This window comes from Gavia stellata, chromosome 7, assembly GCF_030936135.1.
Source record: "Gavia stellata isolate bGavSte3 chromosome 7, bGavSte3.hap2, whole genome shotgun sequence".
Classification (NCBI taxonomy): domain Eukaryota; kingdom Metazoa; phylum Chordata; class Aves; order Gaviiformes; family Gaviidae; genus Gavia; species Gavia stellata.
The window spans coordinates 40,703,119-40,727,634 of record NC_082600.1 but is presented as its reverse complement, the minus strand read 5'-3'; the positions used below and the strand labels follow the sequence as shown (position 1 = coordinate 40,727,634).

The window sequence follows — 24,516 nt, the reverse complement described above, 5'->3', positions numbered from 1 at the left end:
AGCAAGCCAAGGAGTTTAAGGCAAGAGCCAAGCCAAGGCATATCAGAGCACTGCTCAAAACTTGAACTGAGCACAGTCAGTTAGAGACAGAGGAAGCCACATAAAGGGATAGCAAAGCTGTTGTGTAAAGGGTCAGAAAGATGTGGCAGAGAAATCCTATCTGTCGGGACTGGTTGAAGGAGCCAGAGCCAGCTGTGAGCTGCTCCTGCTAGTCAGGAGTCTGCAGTGGTGCCCTATTTACATCCTTTTCCCAGGAGACCATCTTGTTATCTAGCACACACACTCCATTCAAGCCTTGCTGTTGACATAGATGCTTTGACTAAACCCTTATGCCTGATGATTATTGAGTATAACAGTGGTTGCTGGTTATTTTCCAGAATGCTTTACCCTCCACTGAAGGGTACAAAGATGGCAAAAGGACACAGCTATTCTTTGCCCACCGTGCTGCATATTGTCTAATGGCAAACTGATTTTTTCTAACGACATTTCATACAGAGGTGAGGTTAAATTTAAAAAAAAAAAAAAAAGGAAAAGCAGGAAAGGAGATAATATGAAAAACTAAAACTTGAGAAGACACACTGCTTCTGTCACTCAGCTGGAGACACTGAGAACAGGGTTAGGCCAAGCCCTGCCCATGGATGCATCCAGGACTCACACTGATTGCAGCAGGACTATTTACGGGCGCGTGCGTGCATGACAGACAGAACAGATTTGGTCCTTATTGCTTCAACTTTTCCAGGATGCTCAATTTATTTGTGCATTTCAGGAAACAGACCAGTACAGTCAGATGTTCTGTACCTGGGTTCCCCTTCGCCCACCCCAAACCAGAAATAATTGTAGGCTAAAAGCATCACCCATGCCAGAAGATGAGAGAGCCAAATCCTTTCCAAGACAAAGGTCTCACCGAAATGACTGGGGTTTCACCCGAGTAAGGACTAACTGAAGAACTTCACCAGTGTCTGTGGCAATTTGGCTGAAGAGACAATGAGTAAATTTTTGTTTTTTCAGACCAAAATAATAGACTGGATGGGGAATGCTCTTGCCTTCAGCTTCCTGGAAAGCGGGGAGAGATAAGATTGGTATTGTTGAGATCATTCCAGAATTTGTGTTACTGTGCAGAAAACTGACTCATCTTTTGCAGTCCGAAATGGGGCATATTTTGTCTTCATTGTCTCGCTACCACCTCTTGTATGATTTGACTGCAGCATGGAAGCATCCTGATAAAACTTTACAGTGCATCGTGTTGTTGTTACTGTAGTAACTTATTACTAGGACACCTTGTGTTATCTTTATTGCTGCAGTACCCAGTACAAATGTACCACCGTTTGTCCGCACACACCGTTATTACTGCCTTATTCCCCAAACTAATTTACTGCAGCATCCTGTTGTGTCTTATTGCTGCATTATCAAAATGCTACTTTACTGCAGTGGCCTGTGTTACCTTATTGCTACATTTATCCTGGTATTATTATGTCAGCTTACTGCCACTTTTTATGGCTGCCCTGCTACCATTTTATTACAGTACTCTATGGGATCTTAGTGCTGAGTTATACCCAGAGTACATTAATCCATTTGCTTTAGCCTAACACTGTCTGCACAGGCTTGTTGAACCTTCCTAGTGCTTGTCCTGGTGCTGTTTCGCCACAATAGCCATGAATGCTCTGGACACTCTATTATCCAAACAACAGTGTACAGCTGTATTTCACAGCCATGGCCTTGTAAGTATGGCAAGCTTTGCAGCTAGCTTGCACAGCATGGACATCGTAAAAGCTTTCCAGACTGCCTTTCCTTGAAACAATGCCATTTAGAACATAAATAGAGGTGGAAAGCTGATTTCCTAACTCATCTTCAGGATGGTGAGGTAGTTGGAAGACATGGGATGCTTATAAAGCAGCAGATTACTGCTTGCAACACTCAATGGGCTACTGGTGAGTGTACAAGAGTAGCATCACTTGGAATAAGCAATGATGTCATTAAAAAGCAATAATTTAAGGATGCAGTTCATGTGGAAGTAGTTCCATGTTAGTATCATCATATGTGAAGTAGAAGACACGTGAAGAGCCGTTCATATATATTCCCGGGAGGAGGCCTTGTCTAGTCTCATGTTTGTTTTAGAGAAATTTAGTCAGGAAATGAGGAGCAGAGCTTTCTTCTCTCCAGAGAATATGTAGCTCTGTCCGCTCAGCTAGCCATTACTGAGCAGATTAGCTTGCACGAGTGTGCATTTAAATGGCAAGCTGTTCAGCATCCAGGCCCCCTGATGTACGCCCATATGCATGCTCTCTGTGTCTGTAAAAATTCCCTCCATGCACTCAACTGTTCAAACACAGCACATTCCCCACAGGCAAAACACTGCGGCAGCCAACATGACTGTCCTGCAGGAAGGGAGCAGGAAAGACAGAGCAGGGCGCTTCGCTCATAGGGCAACAGCACATCTCCAACTTAAAGTCTGGCATTGCTGCTCCCTGCACAGACCGTAACCCAAATTCCACCTGTCCCATGCACCCGCCAGCATCCTCCGGTCCTGCCCATGTGTGCCCCCATGCTGCAGGACACTGAGGAGTACCTCCATGGAGCTACCCCATCCTTCCCCCAGGAGAAGACATGTCCAGTGTCATGATCTCACTGCAAAGCAGAGACACCCTGGTAACACTTTGCTGTCTCCATTCCTTGCTACACACCAGAGTTTCATGCTTTATGTGTACATCCCGCTCAGGAATGCTCTGCAGAACAGCTGGGGGGTTCATGGAACAGACCTCCCGCGGGAAATGCCTCAGCCTAGAGGCTGGGCAACACTGGCAGTAGAGTAGCTTGGGGCGTGAGCAGCTGTTGGTTTACAGAGCTCCAGAGACACATGGCAATGGCAGATTTGACACAGATAAAAACACCGTCAACAAGGCTCTGAGAAGAGCCAGCCTTTGCATTTTCCTAGGGACGACATAAGGGGACATGTATGAATGTGCATGAATGGACAACTGGGCCTGTTACGTGAAGACTTGCTATTACCCAAGGGGACCTTTTGGCTGGGGGGCGCAACAGAGGTCAAACAGGTCCTGCAAGGACAGCTAAGTGACAGTTTGGAGGGAAACGAATGTCCCCTTTAGAGCCAGGACACCACGTGAAAATACAGGCACATCCATGATGGTTCTGCAGGCCTGGAACTCACGTGTGTGTCATGTATGCGTAGGACGAATTTGGTCTGAAGACCTCAGACAGCAGGCTGTTTATGGGAACAGGTGTGTGTAAAGAACAAATATCATACTCAATATTCTACTGTACATTCATGCAGATGTTGAAGGTCCTATGGACCTTAGGTAAGATTGATAATAGGAGTTTTCTCGGGAAAAAAAAAAGAGGTCTCAAAATGAGAAATGTCATGGGTAAACAGGGAAGGTCCTTTTTCTGACAGGCCAGCTCTGTGCTGGCCTGATTTTGTGCATACATAGACCTTAGATATTAGAATAATACTTGCCTCAGAAGTGAATATTGTTGATAGCCAGCTGTCTACTTAGCTAGATGGTTTTGCCTAGGTAGGAATGCAGACTTGTAGCCATATAGCAATTTCTACCACCTGCACAAAAAGCCAGTTTGCCTTGGCATGAGTGAGGAAGACCAATAAGTGTCTATCTTCACACATGCTTCAGATCTGAACTGCTTGCAAAATACAGAAGGTTTTGTGGCACTAAGTCAGCTGAGTCTTGAAATTTTCATGTATAGGCAATATACTGTATGTGAATGCAGTCCATTTTCCTATCTGCAGCTAGTATACATGTTTTTTTTTAATTAAAGTCACTTCAGTTCTGTCCTCATCCTAACCTCCATACTCCCAACAGTTTGAAACAAGCTACTGGGTCATGTCTTGCAGTTGTATTCATGGGCTGTAGGTCAGATGCATTTTAGTGGAAGCTCATTTCCACAAGTGGTACAATTTCACTCTTACAACGGTGCTTCTCAGCGGAGTCAGTTATCTGAGCTTTGTATCATAGCTTGGTGTGCTGCTGTTCAGGAAGGGTTACCTGGCATCCAGTGCCCTGCCCATTCACACTCTGCTGCAGCTGGTCCCATCTCCATCAATCCCCTCCTCACTGCAGACTGAATTTTGACACCTGCCCACATCAGAGTTGCCTTTCCCTGTACACACGTAAACAGGTTTTGGCCCTCTGCGATTGGAGTTGGAGTCTCCTCTAAGTGGTTCAATTCTATCTACTTGGAGTAAAGCTTGAACATCCATCATGGAGTAAGTATGCAAAACCTTAAATAAATAGAAAATCAAATACAATATAAACCAACTCACTTTTAAATACCGGATGTGTGTGTTTGTGTGTGCATTACACATCTAAAACATGACTTTTTGAACATCAGGCAGAGTCTGATCATACTGCACTACACGGACATGCAGAGCAATTCCGCCGACATCAGAAGATTTGCACCAAGATCAGAGTCTGACTCAATGGGGCAGATCCTCAGGTGATGAAAACCACTCACGCTCTTCTGGCTTCAGCTGAGGATCTGGCCATCATCTTTGGACATGCTACATGCTATTGGAAGGACAGGGAGTGACGAACTTAAACACTGCCTTTTTTTTTTTTCCCATTGCTTTAAAGGAGAGACATAGGAAAGAAAAACAAAGCTAAAGTCAATGAATCTGCAGGAGAAATGCATTTGAGATTTTGTGAAAAAGAGAAGCAGCTTCCCGCAGATACTTTATTGGATCCAGACGGCCACAAGAAAGGGAGCAAGTGGGATTGCGGCACCATCTATTACAGCTGCGTTTGTGCCAGGGAGAGAAGAGATCAAGGAAAAACACCGATCTCTCTCAGGTCTTCTTTCTCCAAGTTGCAGCTGGGCCTGTTTACTTCAATAACAAGACAGCAAGCCCTTGCCTTGTCGACCTGCTGCGTATGGTGAAGCGTGCTCCTCCAAACCCCGGTCGGAAACAAAGTACCTGCACAGAGCTCGGCGTCCTTACAGAGCTGTACAGGCAGGAAAGTGTCGATGTAACCTGTGAAGAGAGGCGGTCCCCCGGCGCGTGGCTCTCCGCTTGTGCTGGCTCAGGCTCTCTCCCCGGCAGGGACCCACTCTCCCCGAAACGCCCCGTCCCCGGCGGCAGTCCCGGGTGTCTCTCCTGCGGGGCGGTCGGCTGAAGCCGTCAGGAGGACTGCATCAGGCCCGTGAGGCGCTTGCTCGCCAGAGACTTTCCCTGGAGGGAGGGAAGGACAGACAGACAGACAGACAGAAGAGACCCGGAGGTGTGAGTGATGCTGGGGATGGTTTGGCTGCGAGTGAGGGGCAGGGGCCTTCCCCCAGGGAAGGTGCACGGCTGCCCGCCCCGGCCCTGCCGACAGGGAGGCAGGCGATGGGGGTGAGTGTGCCCCCAGCATTTTGGGTGCCTGCGGTTTTGGCCCAGGCGGGTGGTTTGGCAAGGAGGGGGTTGTGGCTAGTGATGTCCAGGTGGCTATCGCTCAAGGTGGTCAGCTGTGCCCCGGGACACTGTTTCATGAAGCTGTTTCCTTTCTCTTTTACGTGGGAACTGGTCAAAGCCAAGCCCTGGCCTACGCTCACCCCTACTCGTCCTGCCCGGTGCCGTAGCGAAGGGCTCAAAACCGAGGATGCAGTGAAAGCTGGGATGCCCTTCCTACAGCCTGTGAACCAGTATCACTTGCACATCATCCGTTGGAAACAGGTCTAGGAAAACAGTGATTTTAGAAGCAGCTTAGCCTGTCCCTGCCCTGCTGCCAGCCCACTTGCCCTGCTCCTTTGTCTCTTCGGCTGCTGCTTGTTCACTCCTGCCTGGCCGCCTGCCTTCCCCATGCTCTCCTCCAAGCCACCATGCAGGCGTGCGGCCATGGCAGCCTTGCTCATGTGCTGCTGGCGTCCATATCAGCTTTCTCAGTGACTGGCACGACCAAGGCCCAGGGAGAAGGTCACCTGCACGTCTGAATCCCTTCACTGGCTCAGGCCACGCAATCGCTGCTTTCATGCCGAGCAAGGGAGGACCTACAGACCTACCTCCATTCACACACAGTAGGAAGGGTATATCCACATAGGGGATACTGATGGCTTTGCGATTACTGATCCAACAGTGAAAACTTGTTTCAGGTATTGCACCAGTTGCTGTGTTTCTTTGGTTAGCTTTCCTCTTGAAAAAATGATGTTTTTCTTAAAAAAAAGTCTTGGTTGAAATAAACATCCAGGGAATACTAAAGAGCTGTGGCATACCTAGCAGATCTTAAACAACCTCCTCTACATTACTATATTTAGCCAAGATTCCTTTGCAATAGAAAGTCTTACTAATTGCTGTTTGAAAGAAAGATCCACACAAAGAGCAAGAGAAACAGATTATACAGTGAAAACGAGTATGTGTGAAATGTAGGAAAATTTGAAATGTAAAATTTAGGAGGTCATCTGAAATAGGCCTTGTTTAACAAGTTAACACTCTAAGAAAAAAGAAACACCACCCCCCACCCACCCCCCTTGAATTTCTAATCTCTTCCCATTTAGGTCTGTACCAGGAGGATCGAACAGTTTCCTACAGAAGCCTCATTTCATTACTCAGATGTGTGCCTTTTACCAAATAATTTGCTCGGCTGCACAAACACACATGGCCTAATCTGGCCGCTTTCTGTATATCGGCAGTTGGCTGCTGGAAACACCGTCGTCATTTGGACTGTCCTGCCCAGGACGAGAGTGCCAGTCACGGCTCTGTGGCTCCTCCATCTCTACAATGGAGCTCGCACCCAGGGCACGGCTCGGGAAGGACCAGCTGCCTCCCGGAGCTCAGCAGACATGCCACCACCACTGCCATTTAAGGCATGCGTGCTTTCTTTCACTATAAATCAAATTCTTCATTATTATTATTATTATTATTATTATTATTATTATTATTATTATTATTATTATTATTAAATGCACTTCTGGGAAGCTCGGCCCAGTGCCACCTCAGGAAGTGGCCAAGTCTTTCACAGGGCAATGTGGCAATGTGGGGGGGGCTGCAACTGTGGCTGTCATTTTGCTGCCATTAAAGAATTCCAGAGAAAGAGTGCTAAGAAGTTACCAGTTCCTGAATCCAATTTATAGGAAGAAGGAGGTAAAGACGTGGTTATTAATTTCCAGAAGAACAACATGGCTGGCTTCAGGAAAAAAATGTTAGTTTCTACCTATATTTGGATACTTCCTTAGGAAAAAAAAAAAAAAGCCTTGAGTTTGTATAATGACTATTCAGACAGACTCTAACTAATCTGCGACAGGCAGTTCCTCTTGTTATCTTCTCACAGGCAGGCGGCTTGGGGGTACACCAGCTCCCTGCGTCAGGGTCCAGCGGGGGTGAGGCACAAACGCTGTTCCACATCCAGCCCCAAATTTGCTGTGCGCATATTCAAAGCGGGAAGGGGGAAACACCGGTGCTGGGCCCAGCCGAGGGGAGGGCAGCTGACAGAAAGGCTGCCCTGGAGAAGGCGGTGGATCGGATACGGGGCTAATGGCCATGGTTTGCACAGAGCAAAACCTCACTCATGGGTTTCCCTGCGGGAACTGCTTCCCTCTGTGGGCAAAGGCGGTGGGATCCATGTCTCGCAGGAAAGGAGTTAGCCTGGGAACCCAGGCCCACTTGCTGGCTCTGCAGCAAACTTCCCGCCTGCAGGCTGGGATGGGTCCCCGGTGCAGAGCCCGGCTGTCCGGGAAGGATAACTGCGTCAGGGAACGGCGAGGTGCCAAACTGCCTTGCGCCCGGGGACACGCAAACAGATGGGTGCAAGAAGCTCTGTTTTAAGACAGCGAGAAGCAGGCAGCGGTGTTGTCCGCTCGGCTGTCATATCCACCTCTGTGATAAGACAGATGGTGAAAGGATCCCTGGGATCACATACAGGGATTAATGCCGTGAAATTTTTGGCTACAAGCAGAAGCGCTGGGGTGTAAGTAAGTGTAACGTTCGGCTTTGGTACCGAGGACGCCCCTGACTACAGGCATACTGATGTAGAGGATTTTGTTCCAACTCAACACAGAGACAAGTGTGGGTCGGAGCGATACAAACATCTGCTGGCTGGAGGTGGGCGGGATGTGGGCAATTGGTTTGGGAGTCTCCCATCTTAGGGATCCTCATTAAAAAAGAAGATAATCAGGAAAAAACTGCATTTCATTAGGAAAACTGGTATCTGTTTCCTGTTACTAAAATGCACAAGGGAGTAAACTTGTGTTACAGGTGGAAATGCTGGTTGGGATCCACTTGCTGAGGTAAATCAACATGACTCAGTTGTTTTCAGAGAACTGCTGCTGATTTACACCAGTTGAGGTGCTGGTCCATGGCACCTCTGTTTCTGGTTTAGCGCTCCAGGGCTTCTTAGGCACAAAGTCCAGCAAGAGACACAAAAGGTTTGTGCCAGCCGACTGATAAAAGTTGAAGTGTAGCAGATGCGACAGCTTCTTTGGGATGGCGCAGCAGCTCACTCCCCAGACAGCCTGTGCTCTTCCCACGTCCCTCAGCCTCTCCGTCAAAACCCACCTGCCCCTGCTCGCCAGGAGGGCGTCCATGGCCAAACAGCCCAGGATGGCATCAGCGTGCCTTAGCGTCATCGCTTTCCTCTGCCCAGAAGAGGCGGCCGGGTGACCGGGCGAGGGTAGCCTGCCTCGAGACAGCGGAGGTGAGATGCACCCCTGTATTTTTTGCAATTCTGCAACCCTTCCCTGAGGCTTCTGTGGCGTGAGCGCCCAAGTCAGTCAGGTGAAAGGCTGCTCTGAGAAGCTGGAGGTAGCTAAATCAGTTTGTAGTTGGATGCAATACATGCCAAAAAAGTTCAGGCCCAAGAGGTCATGTTGGGTCTCATCCGACACTCGGCCGGGATTCCCTCGGAGGGATCTCTGACAGAATGAGGAAGTTTCGGATTATTATGATGCGAAAGTTTGGCACAAAGAACACCTAGTTTCTTTAAAAAGGTTCAACCAAAATGAATGTTTTTTTCCTTCCACACATCTTTGTATAGCATGAAACCAGTGGCTTCCCCCACATTTCTACCTCTCCTTTCCCCACTAAAAGAAAATGTCGACAACTCCTGCCTTATTTCCAGCAGAAATTTCATCTAAGCTGTGCTGGCAGGGGATTTGGAAAGCATAGGATTTCAAGCTCAGCACACTACAGTCCTTCTTTTACTCTATCATACACATATGCTGAATAACTTAAGCAAGATTAGCGTGGATGTAAGGAGTAAACTTTTTACATGGGGTATAAACCCTATAAAGAAATCCCCAGTCGTCCAGTTGCAAAATATTTGTCACTACTAATTAGGGTTACAACAATTAAGAACCCAGACTGTTGTCGCTCAAACAACATAGCACAAGCAGTAGGGCATATGTTGTAGGACATATGTTGTGTGTCTTGTTGGATGCAGGAAGGCTTTCTTTTCTCTCATTCCCTGCAAGCAGCTGAGCTGTAACACAGCTTTCAGGCAAGGATCAAGGGCAGCTTCAACGGCATCTTGGTAAAGGTAACGTCTGGTTCTCTCTATGCAGCTGAATGAATGATTTTTTTTACCCCTTTAGAGGGGTCTTTAGAGGCAGTGTAAAATCTGAGTTTGGAGTAACCTAAGGAAAATGTCACGGAATTCTTAATAAACCTTATGAGTGCTCCCCAGAATCTGACTTCCAAGGATGTGGCCCATCCTACTGCTTGGCTACGTGTCAGGCAGAGGACCAGACCTCGGCACTTGGGGACCATCAGGGCTCTCACTGAGGCCCAGTGAAGTGAAGATTAACCTGTAGGTCATGGGAGATGCTTAGCATCTTTGATGGCTGAGCCTTTGCTCAGCAGCTACTAAACTGAAGTGTAAAATGCAATTAGCAATTATTTTAATGAAGCAGAATTCAGCAATTGAATGTAGGCAAGAAGCCAAGTAAGAGAAAAAAAAAGATGTCTGGGATTTGACACAACAAAGTAAACAGCACTCTTTTCAAACCTCCTGCATGAGCCACCCGAGTTTCCATCTTGCTCTTTGCTTTTATCTACCAAAACCAGCACTTTACACAGTTGGGAGAGAAGGCATAAGCTGTAAACTATCTATTTTTAAAAATTTCAAATAGAAAGTTTTATTTTGTCCAGTACCTGTGGTTTCACACAACATTAACGTGCTCTGCCCAGCACAGAGTGCAGTTCGTGTATCTAGCATGCAGACATTCACCACCAGCAGCATGCACGAGCCAGCACCCCCATGCACACTGTCAACAACTTACCTGAACACCCAGGCAGGATTTATCCCATAGGGAGTTTTGCGGCTGCAGCGACGAGGGAGAGGAAGCATGTGGGGAGCTTCTGGTATGGCAGCGCAGGCTCCCCTTTTTGCCGTGTCAATACAGACCAAAATGCTTTCATGCTGACTGTTCACCTCCACACTCTCCACTCACCAGCTTAGGACTTTGTCTGCTATAGCCGACTCCACTTCTTGCTTTCTACCCCTCTTTCGCGCTCAGGGCTGTCCTTTCCCCAGCCTGCTGCCCAATCTGCTCCAGCCAGAAGCATCACGCTCCTGGAGGAGAAGCCATCTCCCAGGGAGCGGCGTTGCCCCGTCCCTCTGTAAGACCCCCAGTGGAGGACTGGGGTGCATCTGCATCTCCGCTGGAGATGAGCAAACCCTACTTCCATCTGCTTGAATCTGAGGTTTTTCTCATGGTGACAGGCACTGCTCAGATTTCCTACATTTTAGCTAACGTATTACAAGAACTTTGGCAGTGGGCAGACAACGTCCTGCCCCCAAACTTTACTTCTGAAGAAACAGATTGCCAGGGCCCCAGCCCTGCCAGCACGGTTTGGTTTTCAATGTTATATTACATTGCAGATCTTGGGGAAATTTTACTTTTGTGTCATTTTAAAAATATTCTTTTTATTAGATTTTTTTCATTAAAAGATACATTGCAAACATAAGATAAAGTAACATAAATTAATGAAGTTAAATGCGAAACACAGTTAAAAACATAAACAATAAAGGAAAATAACTTAGTTCAACACAAAATAAACACAGACACATAAACTATGAACATATATAACATAAATTAGCACACAAAATGTGCTGGACAATACCACCAATTACACGCTGTCACAGACTGAAAACAGGAGCTGCAAAGTGGCTGTGGAGGGTAAGCAGGGGAGCGGCTGCTCCCGGCGCGCAGGGTGCTTTCCCATTCTCACCAGCACGGTCTCACGAGTTACCCCCAAACTCCTGCAGAGTGGGCCCCACTCCTCTTGTAAGGCTTGACCGACAAGTTACCTGAGCTTCTTGCCGTTACTGCTGATGGCAGTGAAGCTGAGCAACCATGGGTTAGGTTCCTACATTTGATACTGCTTTTTTCCTTTTCCAGCTTAGATCACTATGGGAACAGTTCAGAGCTGCAGGCCAATTAAAATTGCTATCATTCATACCCATTTTATTTTGTGAGGATTTCCTAAGGTTCCTAAGCAGGGCATTGCACTTTGCTTTGAGAAATACCAGCACACCGCTGCGTACGGCACAAACCAGGAGCTGACACATGCCCTGTACTCACCCAGTCCCAGAACAGCTTCATAACGGTTGGAGCTCTCCTCTACCATCCCACCAGCACCGGGAGGAAGATCCTCTTCTGCTGTGGAGCAGTCTGGGCTCCTTGTATCTGAGAATGTGTTCGAGCCAATTTTGGCATTAGTTGAAGCCGCCTACGGACTGCTTAAACTCACCACACTGAAGGAGGGCACTTCAGCACAGCCCTGCCAGGTGGGCAGCCTCAGGCTACGGATCCAGGGCCCGTCCCTCCCTCCAACAAAAAAATATAGGAAGACGGAGGCACAGATGGATCACTGCAGCCAGTATACAATGGTGTAGTAGAGTGTTTTTTCAAGCCACCTCAGAAAATGCCCTTACTGCATGTTGCTGGTCTAGCTCTTGGGCAGGGTGCGGTTCTGTTCTCTCCTTTGTGTGCAATGGACTTTAAATCCCTTCAGTGGGACTGGGAACCAGATATGTAAATACCTTGCACGGTCAGAGGAAAACAGAAACACCACTGAAACATCAAACCCCTCTGGAGTATCAGAATAAGCTTGGCTGAAATCACAGCAGGGTCTAAGCCTGCCCTCCCCCCAAATACCTTGCTAAGGTCCTGGTTCGGTATCTGCAGCTAGCAGCTAAACCTGTCTATAGTGGGAAGGTACCAACTTTTATCTTCAGAGTTTGTATGTGGCTAGAATAAAAGACAGTAAATGAACAGTAAGTATATCCTGAGCTCCACAGAGTGCATTCCATCCAGAAAGGATCCCAAAGCACTTCACAAACCATACGCACAGGGATCACTCACCCACCGCTGGAAGGTGCCGACTTCGGGGGCGAAAGGCAGCTGCCATTCTGCGCCAGCAGCACTACACAGCGGTGTTTTTAGGAAGGGAAGTGAAGAATAACTTATCCACTAGAAATGATGAATACTTATCCTTTAAAGGAGCCCCTGTATACAGAACAGACTACGCAGCACACATGCAACACATGCAACCCACCGCTTACCAAACTGATGAGCATGTAGCGTAAGCCTACACAGCACAGACATTTTCCAGGTAAGGTACTATGCTGATACCAGGAATAGATGCGACGTATTCAAGCATGCAGCAACCAGTCAATACGTGCACTGTGCAGGCCATGCACCCGGTCCTCCACAGTGTTAGGTACTGACACTGACTAGTTATTGCACATAAGAGAACAATCAGACTATAGGTTGTAAATGTTGACTGGATCCCCTGACACTTTGGGTACCTTCTGATGCTTTCCATCACCTATGTAATGCCAAGTACCTTTTCCCAATAAAAGCCAGTATTTGGTAATCACTGGAGTAGTGGAGCAAGCACATCTTTTTTTAAGTAAAATATCTTCCAAAGATAAAAATAACCCTTTTCCCAAATGTCTTTTCTTGGTGCCAAATCTAAGAAACTTTGGGATCCATTCCTATATCCTTCCCTTCTAGCTGTCTGTTCTGATACCCACTTCACCAGCATCTCACTGTATCACCTTTTTATACTTTCCAGTTTTTCTACCACTACTCTCTACCTATAATGGCTTAAACCTTTGTCTTTATTATATTGCAGGTCGTGAATACTTTCCATGCCCTCAAATGCTGCTATCTATTTATGCAAGCTGGTAGAGCTGGCAAAGTGAAAAAGTGGGAAATCTGGTAAGTATATGACAGTTCTATGAGATTATCAAGGAACCGGTTAAAAAGAGAACCCTGATGCTATCAAGTAGCAATTCTTTCTCCAGCCTTATGCCTTCTTCACTGCGTTCATGGTTAGTATTTGCAATACATCACAGTCATGCACAGCTGTGCAAAATACCACACAGTTCACCTGAGAAAGATAAGATCCCATCAACACATTTAATGCATGTGACACCATACTTGTGAATTAAGAATAGGACCAGGACAGTTAGAGTGTGACTTGGACTCTGATCCAACAGCAGGCAAACCGAGAGAACATAAAAACCCGCAAAAGGCAGAAGCAGTGGCCAAGGGATGAGGCTGAGGATCAGGAAGATGGGAAAGGGGCAGCAGGGAAGCATAAGGGTAACAACACAGAGCTGGAAGAGAAGACTGCTGACAGGATCTAGGAAGGGACAGCCAGGCAGGCAGGGTAGATGCTAAGGCTTTCATAGCTGTATAATGAAAATGAATAGATACACATGGAACTGAAACGAAATGTGGGGCTTCTTTGGGTTTCACTGGGTGCTGAATTGGGATGCACTTACAATCCTGAGCCAAGGTTAGTTCAACACGAAATAGCCAAAAGATACAAGAAAACTAAAGCAGTGGAAATGCTACCATGAAAATGCCATTTTGCACCACTGCAAGGAGAAGGATGTTTTAGGCTCCAGACAGAAAGCATCCTGGCCACTGAGCTTGATAATTATATCAAATACAAGATCTCCACTCATATTCTCGTTCCTGGAAAAGTCATCCCTGCATGAGAAACCAAGGTGGGACACTGGCTCCACACTCGTTAAGGATGTAATCTGGGACTTGTCAAAAACAAAACCAAACCACCCTGCTGCTGCCAACGCAAGGACTACAGCAGTCCTGCTTACCACCTTCTGCTTTCTGCCTACTGCAGCTCTGTCTCGTATGGTTAATGAAGCCGGGCCAGTCCATCAATTCAATTATTCACCTACGCCTGGGAACTGAGACAATCTTCAGTTGTCACTGACTTGCTGTGACAGCTGCACTCCACCCCTTGACCAGACTGGCAGTGATTTGGTGCAGGCTTTGGAAGAGGTAAAGGCCTGAGCGATAGCCAGGCTATGAACTCCTCTAGTTTCAATCTGTTCTCTGAAAATCCACAATGGAGCAGAGCGACACAGTGAGCATCGATGCATGTGAGCTTGGAACACCGATCATGCGATTAACCCATGAATAGTGCGTGGCTTTTCCAAGACTCATTTATCAAGGAACAAAGAATGTTGTGGGTACAAGGAGTCTCATACATACCTTCCCCATCGCATGTAATTTGACTATGAACTAACCACTTCATCCCATAAATATGACAGCCTAAGTGAGCCTTTTTTGAGCTCTCCCTGCTAGGCAGCATGGCTGCATGGCGGTGATCTCCCCTTGAGCTGGGACACCTCTCAAGGTTGCTCCTCAAGGCAGACAGACCTTTTACCAATGGCAGATCTTTGGTAAGCGACCAATATAACGCATAACCTTTTCATATGGTAACTTTAATTTTGCCTTGGTAAGTTCGATTGCATGCTGAATTGATGCTAATGGAACATTACATAAACTTTGCATATATAATCCTTTAGACATAAACCATTGTCTAAGTCTGAGACTAAGACTGGACCTAGCTGCATCTAAGCTCCATCAGGAGTTTAGAAAGCAAGGGCGTCCACTCTGAACCTTGTGACTCAATGGGAGGGTCATCCTTACCCCTCATGTCTCCAGTCTCTCTGCAAATCATTCTAACTTGAGTGTAATTCAATTCTCCTTTGTATGTTTCTTCCACGCAGTAATAGAGTGAACCTTGCCATCAAACTTTGTTAAGTCGCACTTTTACAACATCATATTAAAACCACTTTTTCTAATAGCTTTGATGATGATTCTTTAAGCTATCTAAATCACCCGTTTGCAACACTTGCTGTCCCATACAAAATATTCACAGAATCACAGAATCACTAAGGTTGGAAAAGACCTGTAAGATCATCAAGTCCAACCATTACAAAAAAAAAACAACAAAAAAACCCAAACAACAAAACAAAACACACCACAACATCCCATCCGTAACATCCAGGATTATTTAAAGAAAGCTCATTAGAAAACTTTTATTCTTATATTCTTAATCTACAGTCTACTTCCTGCGCAGCTTGAACACAGGCCACCTCTTCTTCACCTGATTCTCTTTCTGCACTGAGCTGAATTTGCCACCTGGAAAAGCTCCTTGATTTTTCATACCTGACTCCTTGACACATTTCACACCACATCTCTTCTCTATATCTGGTGTCTTCTACCATGCTGACATTAAAATAAATCTCCTGAGTCTTTTAAGTCTCGCTGCATACTCACATTTCCTCTAGGACTTAACAGGAGGGCTCCTTTTCCCATTAAGTATTATACTCTTTACAGACTGTAACGATGAACGATAAAAATACAGCCTGCATCTTACTACGTGCAAGCATGCACACAAGCAGCTACGGCAGGCCTGTGCACATCACAGCTCCACATACAATGTGCTGGGCCACTATGGCTTGAGGAAGAAGGCAGGGAAAAGAAAACACAGGGAAAAGGATTTCCCACAGACTCCAATATCCAGCCAAATGTCTGGCATTTGCATCTTTGCCCCTCCAGTCCTGCGTGGCACTCTCTGGCTGAGGCTGTTGGTTTTGCCTGGAGCTGCCGGGTCCTGCCATTGCTTGAGCTGAGTTTCACAAGGGGCTTCGGCCAGCAAACGCCTCTTGCTTCTCCCAGGTTGTGCAACTCTTTTCTCTGTCCTCAGGCAGTGGAAGAGACCACACAAGACCTTCTTCACATTCTTCAGGTAAAGAGCTTTTTCAGTCCAGGTACGTAACAACTAACAGTGTGCCACGACAATCAGTTCAGACAGAAGAAAAATTCTGAATAAACAATATATCACTGGTCTGGCCACTCTCTTGTCCTTTAAAGTGTGAAGATTGAGAACTCTGATCCTCTCAAAAGCTGTACAAGTGTGTGTCTTTTGTTCATAAAGAAATGTCAGATGGGAACAAAATGCAGAGATCTTCTCAGCACTGGGTCACCGCCTCGATATTGAGTTGGAAACTTTAACACCAGTTTTCTTACGGGGGAAATTCCTTCCTTGGAATACAGCAATTTTAGGAAAATTTGAATTCAAGTCAGAGTATCATGGCCCAGACTTATCTCTTGAAGTTACCTGCCGAGGCTGGTATCCATAGATATAATCCCTGCTATTGCTGGAGTAACCATTGCTGCTTTTAGAGATAATACTCAAGATGATGCAAGATGCAACAAAGGAACTCCCTCCTGTTTCCCCCTTTATTAATGCTAAATGGCCACCAGCACAAGTTAGGCAGAGACTTGGTGGCTTCCTTTGCAAGACAAAAGCAGCAGTGGTTTCCCTAAATGTACTCATTAAAATATATTTTCCTTCTCCTCTTGGCCCTGAAGGATCATCTCAGCTTACGAGAACTAAGCTTCTGTCTATCTGATTATTAAATCATTTCTAAAGCAGATGGGAAACTACAGTGGTTTAAACAGCTAGGCTGAGACCGCATGGCTAAAAATAGTGTAGCAGGCTCCTTTTAATTAGTAAGATGATCAAATATGACAGAAGAGAGAGCTGTAGATATATGGATTTGTGTGTATGTGTGTCTTTAAAATTAAGTTATTACCTCAATACCAGGTATTATTTATAACATATATGATACATGATGTCTGATTTTTATGATGCCATTTATCTTCACTTGGGAGAGAAGACAGGCTAACTCTGCTTTCATAATGTCAATCCTTGCTGTATTCAAAAGGAAAATTGTAATAAGATAAACCTGCCACCATGTGCAGTGCCATCATTTTTTAAATGAGGTGGATTAGTAAGTGCTCCAACGCAATAGACTGTCAGATCTGCAACTCCCTGAGATCGATGCTTTCCTGGGGCCCCTGCGGAGAGCAGAGAAGAGCCAGTCTAGCTTTATACCTGCGATTTCATGGCATGGGAGCCCAGCATAGGGCTGAAGGGTTCAGGGACCGCAATGTTTAACCTACCGCTGTGCTGCCACATATTTTTGAGGACTCTTCAAAACCTGAACAGGGGAGAAAAGAAATCTGCTCCTCCAGCAGTGCTGGGCAACACATGCCCTGTAGTGAACTGCTCCACCATGCGCATGTTGCCCTTTGGCGTTCACCAGATGACTGATGACCATGACATTTGGTCCTGGGACCACACAGCTGCTGCCCAGGCTGTGGTGGGGGGCTGCCACAAAACACACACTGATGCTGCAGCTGCAGACTTCACGCAGGTAAGCTGAGGAGGTTGAGGATATCTGGCACGTTGGGCGCTGGGTCAGACAGATGTCCCCTTGCTCCAAGGAGAACCCAGACAGGGAGGCACTGCAAACTATGCCCTTTGCTACAGGAGGACCTGACCAGTGGTGGGCACAACCCCCTTCTGGATCATTGCACAAAGGTATCAGCTGATACTCTGAAAGGACCTGGAAGCAAAAGATGAACCATCGCCGCAGTGAAAATTCTCCTGGAAAAATCTTGCTGTCAGTGTCCTGCTTAATGTGGACCAGATAGCACCTGGCTTCCAGAAACATTTGGTGCAAAAAGTCCATGCATTCATTAGTCGTGAGCTGCCTTCTCCTGGTCAAAAGTACCAAGCCAAGGAAGATGAGAGAGTGGATCTTGTAGGAATTGAAGAGTGGTATGAAAAAAACCTCTGTAAAACCCTGTTTTTTCTTATTCCCCATTGATCCCCTTGAAGGTGTCAAGCCTCTGGCTGGCTAGCAGTGCATCACAGTGTCTTTCTAAAGAACGTCAGATGGTGTGGGGTTAATCTCTGTCTCCTGGGTTGTGACTCTGAGGTAAGCAGGAGGCCTGTGGGTAAGATGACTTCCACTTGCTCCAAGTGACAGCACAAGAGGGAACGAGCACAAACGTGGTCATAGGAAGTTCCATCTAAACATGAGGAGGAACTTCTTTACTTTGAGGATGGCAGAACACTGGACCAAGCTGCCCAGAAAGGTTGTGGAGTCTCCCTCTCTGGAGATATCCAAAACTCGCCTGGACGCATTCCTGTGCAATCTGCTCTAGGTGAACCTGCTCTGGTAGTGGGGTTGGACTAGATGATCTCCAGAGGTCCTTCCAACCCCTGTCATTCTGTGATTAAGTCTGCGCTCCCAAACCCAAGTTGTACAGGTTTCCACCCAGTGCAGGAGAGCAATTTGGAAGCACCGAAAGATTTTTCTGGGGAGGGGTTTAACCCAAGTAAGAGACAAAAAGCCTGCAATACTGTTTGCAGTTTGTTGACAAAGCTTTACTGTTTCTTTTTCTGAAGTGTTGTATTTGTTTCTTGTCTTTCTCAAACAAGAGATGGTGAGATCCAAGCAACTAGAATAGGCAAACCTAGAGAGTCTGATTTTTTTTCACTCAAGTGAAGACTCGCTGTCTAAGGAGTTGGGCATGTCTGGCATTCTGGCTACAAACAGGCCTTCTCTGGTATGGACAGCACCCCTGTAAGTACAGCATCATGAGCAAGAAAGGTCATGAACCTCCACGCTCCTGCTCTGGCCCTATGCCACCTACACCATTAGTGGAACCAAGTTCCCCGAATTTGAGTAGTGATGCAAAAGGAAACCATAACATCATTAGATATATGTTTTCCCTGTGTTGCTTATCTCAGCTGAGAAGTTACAGCAGATTTTATACAATAGTAACTGCTTTATTTGAAGAAACAATGAACTAAAAGTTATTTGGGGGAGGTTCTCAATAGGCCTGAAGTGCCAGAGTACTGTAGGAAACAATAACTGATTGGTGCTGGAAGAGAAATTGTTCTGTATTTTAAAACACATTTTAAATAGTCTCATGTTCTTACTAATAATCACGGTGGTGCAGAAAGAACAAACACAACCAGGTCACTTTATTCCCCACTGTTAACTGACTTCGACCTACTCCTTGACTTATAATTTTCCTGGTGTTACTGCTAAATGACATAAATCTTCAAATTGTGTTCTTGAAATCCATATTTAAATCTTGACATTCAAATACAATTTACTTCAAAATTCACATTTTTATCCAAACCCAAAGTTCTGGAGTTCTGCCCCAAATTTTTGCACTACGTTTCTACTTCTCATAACCTTGGCAGTGTTTCCCGGCGAGGGTGAAGGCTTTGGGGCACATCTGGCTGGGCAGCACCCGCCAGGCTGGCTCAGACCTCCGGGAGCTGCCGCAGCAGGCAGCGCATCTGCCAAAGTGCCCAGCACCACCAGGCGCATGGCCTGGAGCACGTGCTGCTGCGGTAAGGCCAAGCCTTCGAGGACCTCAATTCAGCCATTTCCCAAAACACTGGGTCACATGCCACAGCCAAATTTGAAAATTTCCCCGGGGTTCTACTGCGCCCTCCCAGTGCCAACCAGAGCAGCACAGTCTGGAGGTGGCCCAGGGTCACTGGCAGTTTATAGTACAGTCTGGGAGCCACAACTGCATCTCAGCGATGGCTCCTTAAGGCAAATAAACTTCTAGCCCTGGTTGTTTTGGACATTCCTCTTACAGCTATCACTGGAAATCCAACTTCATATTTTTCTGTTTGCAAAATAGGCTTAGGACCCCCTCCTGAAGAGAGCTGAGCATTCAGGCTCTGTTCCAGACAAACCTTAAGCATATGCTTAACTTCAGTGTGCCTCTGCAGGGTCAGCTTGAATATGTGATCCTGTAATGAGCAATCACTAAAGCATAGTGGAGCTCTGGGAACGAGGGCCGCTATATTGCTCCACTCCTACACAGTCGGGGAACTACAGCACATTTTGGAGAACTAGAGCATGCAGAATTAAGTTCGTCTTAATTTAGTCCCCTGAGTACACCATGAAGTTACAGCTTTGGTAATGCTGTCCTCCGAGAACATTACGACATACCAACATAGTGACTATTTCCTCATCTGATGGTAGCGACAAACTGCCATAACGCAAAGTATAAAAAATCCAGACCCTTCCTAGTTCTTGTAGCTACCATGCCATCAGCGAATGACATTTTATATCTGTATTAAGAAAAACGAAAGAAAATGTTTACAGTATGCTAGCCAGTAAGACAAAAATGAACTTAAGTGCCGACCAATCTACAATGATTTTCTTTACAGGTACTTATATTATAGTTCTACCATCCCAAACTGAGCTTGTCAAGTTACCCTTCAAATCAAATGCAAGAGAAAAATCTGTCCTTGGCTGTGCTACTATAAACCCAGCCAGTTTAGTAAAGTGAGAGTTACTTTTCCATATATTTGGCAAATCTGGGAATAGAATTTACCACTCGGTGTAAATATTTCTGCATAGTTTGTTTTAAAAAAAATCTTGCCTATTCCTCTTCCTGGCAGACTCTTAGAAAGTAGTAAATATGCAGATGGGCATAGTGATATATTTGTATCAACATATTTTAAATGTGTGCATATGCATTAGCTATATAAATACATTCCCCAGGAAGTCTGCCAGTGGATATACTACAAAGCTCTGCGTGTTACATTTGGGTTTGCTTGTGCAGTAGCATGGCAGCATCAGAAAGATCCCCTCTAGGCTTATTTGCTCTATGACAGCTTGCACTTACCTGTGCAGTTTCCCCTTTTCTATCTGTATGTCCAAATGTTTTATATTTATATGCCATGTGTATGTATATAGTGTATATATAAATATACATACATACACATACAAACGCAAGCATAGGTACTGTATATACACATAGTCCAATGCCTTCATTATAAAGTTGTTATAAAGCCGTAACAAGGTCTCTGAACTTTCTATGAAATATTGTTCTGTACAGTAGTTTCTGCAGGAATCAGCTGCTTGACGACTCTCTGCTGTCCGGGTATCACCTTACAACTAATGACGGGCAATACATGAAGACCATAGCAGTATGCCAAAACTGTACGACATATCAAGTCAAAGTGTACTCGATACTGAGCAGCACAAGGGTAATTCCTCACTGATTCAGTTGCTGCATCTTCAGCTCTAGCCCTGCGCTTGCTCTGTGCCACCCCCCCCACACACCCTCTCCCACCCTGTGCTGTCCAGTATCCCTGCTCCTCCACCCTGCTTCAGCATCTGCCTCTGCTCCTGCCCCCTCTCCCTGCTCTTCCCTTTCTCTAGAAAACCTGCTGCACTTGCAGATCCCTGAAAGCAAGTGGGATGAGTGGGTCTTGCCTAAGATCTGGGGTCCTGCCCCAGGGGCTGGAGAGAAGCAGCCCTGGCCAGTGCCCAACGCCGCCCTGGGCTGCAGCATCCCTCCGCAGCCAGACCAGTTCCCCCCTCCGCTGCACTGGCTGGCGGTTGGAGACTGGCGAAGGACAAGAGAGGAGAGGATGCCTGTCTACTGCCCTTGAGATCCCACCATCCCCTTATCTAAAAGGTTTAACAGTGTTGTGTTTCTTGCTGTTACTGCGCTCTGGTATCGGTATCGTGAACGAGCCAAAGGGTATCGCCCATCACGATCTACATGAGCACTGACAGGCGGGGGCAATGAAGGAAGCGGCTGCAGCGCTGTGGGTGGATATGTATGTGTATATACATATGGTATCATTAACCATGCACAGAGGTCAATACGGATACTGTTGCAATGGCACTATGAGAACCATGCTCTTCTACTTCATTGCGCAAGGAAAAGCCACAACAAATACTGTAGTGGGAACACAGCAAAAAGATAACCTTGCATTTAATTCTAGACAAAAATCAATTTGCTTTTGCAGTGATGGTAAGCTAGAATGGGCATTATGGAATTCTGCTTCCTGCCCGCCCCCCCCCCCCCCCTTCTTTAGAGCTACTATTTAGATGAGCTACCATATTAAAAGAGAAGCTGAAAAGATTGCTAGCTGCAAAAATAAAGGATGAAATAAAAAGTCAAGCATCCACACTCCCCCCCAACTGAAAATGAAGTTCTGAGGAAAGGGAGGAGGGAAAAGAAAAGGAACTTACCACGCTGCGAGTGAACTTTTCTAGAGAAGTTCTACGACCTTGCTCATTCTCTGGCTTAACAGGGAAAAAATTGGGGAGGAAAAAAATACAGCCCTTCAGCTTAAATGCAGTTTTTCAAAACAGCAGCAAAATATAAGGAAGCAGCAAGGGGAAAAAGTTGTAAAAAAATGTAAAAAGCAGAAACCAATGTTTGCAATAGCAAACATAAGAAACCAAAGCCCCTTAAAGAATGAGAGACATCACTACTTTTACTCTTGGAGAATGTCACCTTTTCTCCTGTGAGTTTTTTGAACGGTTCAAACAGCGTCTGTGCATTGCTGTGTCTTACAGCTATTGGTATTGATTTCTTGTTCATTGAATTTTCCTTCTGTGGCTGTTTGAGCCAGGACTTCTGATTATGGGTAACATCTGCCAAACAGCTGATCGGAGGCTCCCATCTACTTGCTTAGAGAGATGAAAAAAAACACAGTAACTTTTACAGTGTTAAGAAGCACTGTGTGAGTGAATACAGTGCTGGAAGAAAACCACCACTGAACTCATTGCCAGGGAACCTACACTCCTGTATTTATCCAGAGGGTTGGAGCACTTTTCCAGTAAGTTTGGCTACATCAAAACATAAGACAGCGTATGTAAGTCTGTGCAAGGCCACAGGAAGATACAGGCAGATTTGGGGCACTGATATTTTTGTACCTGGAGTACAGGACTATTCATATGCAAGAAGATGTTCAACTGCACTGCGAGAAGACAAGCATGTGCATCGTGGCTTTAACATAACCCTGAGAAGGCTGCTCACTGCAGCACTTCATTCATTTGGCACAAGGGAGATCTAATTGTCACTAACAAGGAAGAACTAAATAATTTATTGGCATGTTTGCTGGAATATCTAAGAGAAAAAAATTGTCACGGAGAAGAGAAGAAACTCAATAATATGAAGGAAAGCTCACTGAAGTCAGAAAGCTGTGGGCACTGCTGATTTTCAGGAGAGAAACTTATTTTAATGCGGTGAGCCAGCAAAATGGAGGTGATAAGATGGAAGTAAAACTGCAGTGAAGGGGGTAAGGAGCTACATATCGAGGAAAGCCATAGTAATGATGATGCATGACAGGGCACCGGAGATAAGCATTGCACTGGAAATAAGCATGGCACTGGAGTTGCTCATCAGAGGTGCCTACCTGCCACGTCATCTGCCACAGATTCTGCTGCAGTAACAACCCGCAGGATAAAGCACCAGTGCAAAAACAGATAGCAAAGATGTAAGGAAGCCAAAAGCCTATCAGATAAATCTGATGAAAACTTGTGTAGGCGAGTCTAGGCAAAGCATTTTGATTCTTCTGCATGTTCATCACAGCTGCCATAAACAGCAGCTCTCTGATGTCTACGAGGTTAGTCTGAAGCATCCCAGGCAGAGATGGGGCTGATTTTCCCTGCTGCATCGCCAGAGACCAGAACACAAAGCCCTTTTAAGACAAGCAATATGCTTGGTCCAGAAGAAAGAGTCAAGCAACCTCCCCATTTACAACCATTTGAGGAAGTTACACCATCAGCTCTGATGTCCCAAAAGAGGTATCAAAAGTGAAAGCTAGGGGCATGTCATTTTAGCCAACACTGAGGATGGAGCCAAGGTCTCAGCATGCACCAAGCGATGAAGCAGGCTTCCTGGCTGGCAGGGAGGCAGTAATGTACCCAGGTCCGATGGTCCCCAAAGGAGTACTTAACACACGCTAACCCAAGGGTTAGTTGCCTCTCCCTGCACGTGAGAGGAGAGGAAATGGAAAAGAAATGTCAGCCTCACTCTTCTGCTGAGCGTAACAGCAGTGCACAAATTCCCTCCTTTAAGAAGCCTCAGAGGTGTCCCTGCACCCCAAGGCAGCAGAGGTGACAGAGAGAGGCTGCGGTCCTGCCTCCTTGGCTGAACATGTCAAGACGAGCAGGATTGAGGACAGCAGTGCACAGCTGTGCACTGGGCCTCTGCGCTGGTCTCCTGCAGGGATGGCGAGACCCGCTGGCAGCCAAATTAAAGGCACAATTTCACCCAGGAGAAGAAATACCTAGACAAAAGACAGAGTGCTCAGCGAGGCTCCCTCGGGGACCAAGGCACTTGGTCTGCAGTGTCACATTGCTGCGGGCTGGAAAATCAGTGTCTGGTCCAACTGCATTTTAAAGTGGAGCTTTGGTGTGCACTGGGGGCAAAGGAGAGCAACCTGCTGAAAGCGGGCCACACTGTGCCCCTGCACTTGCCATCAAAATTTAGTGTCTCTGGTTTTGCTACCAGCAAGGTGATGCAGCTTCCCACCCAGCAGGAAGGCAGGACGGTGGTCTCCAAAGATGATGAGCACCTTGCCGGGGTGCTGAGGGCTCGTCTAGCACA

The 24,516-nt window shown here is 46.2% G+C and overlaps 1 protein-coding gene across 1 annotated transcript in view; it reads right to left on the bottom strand.

Annotated features, from left to right (window-relative positions):
- Nucleotides 1-741: 741 nt before the first annotated feature.
- RGS6 (regulator of G protein signaling 6) overlaps nt 742-24,516 on the bottom strand; it is a 293,534-nt gene continuing 269,759 nt past the window's right edge. The window contains exon 17 of the mRNA XM_059819792.1: nt 742-5,200. Coding sequence (XP_059675775.1) covers nt 5,150-5,200 — 51 coding nt within the window. The 3' untranslated portion in view covers nt 742-5,149. The remainder of the gene's footprint in view (nt 5,201-24,516) is intronic.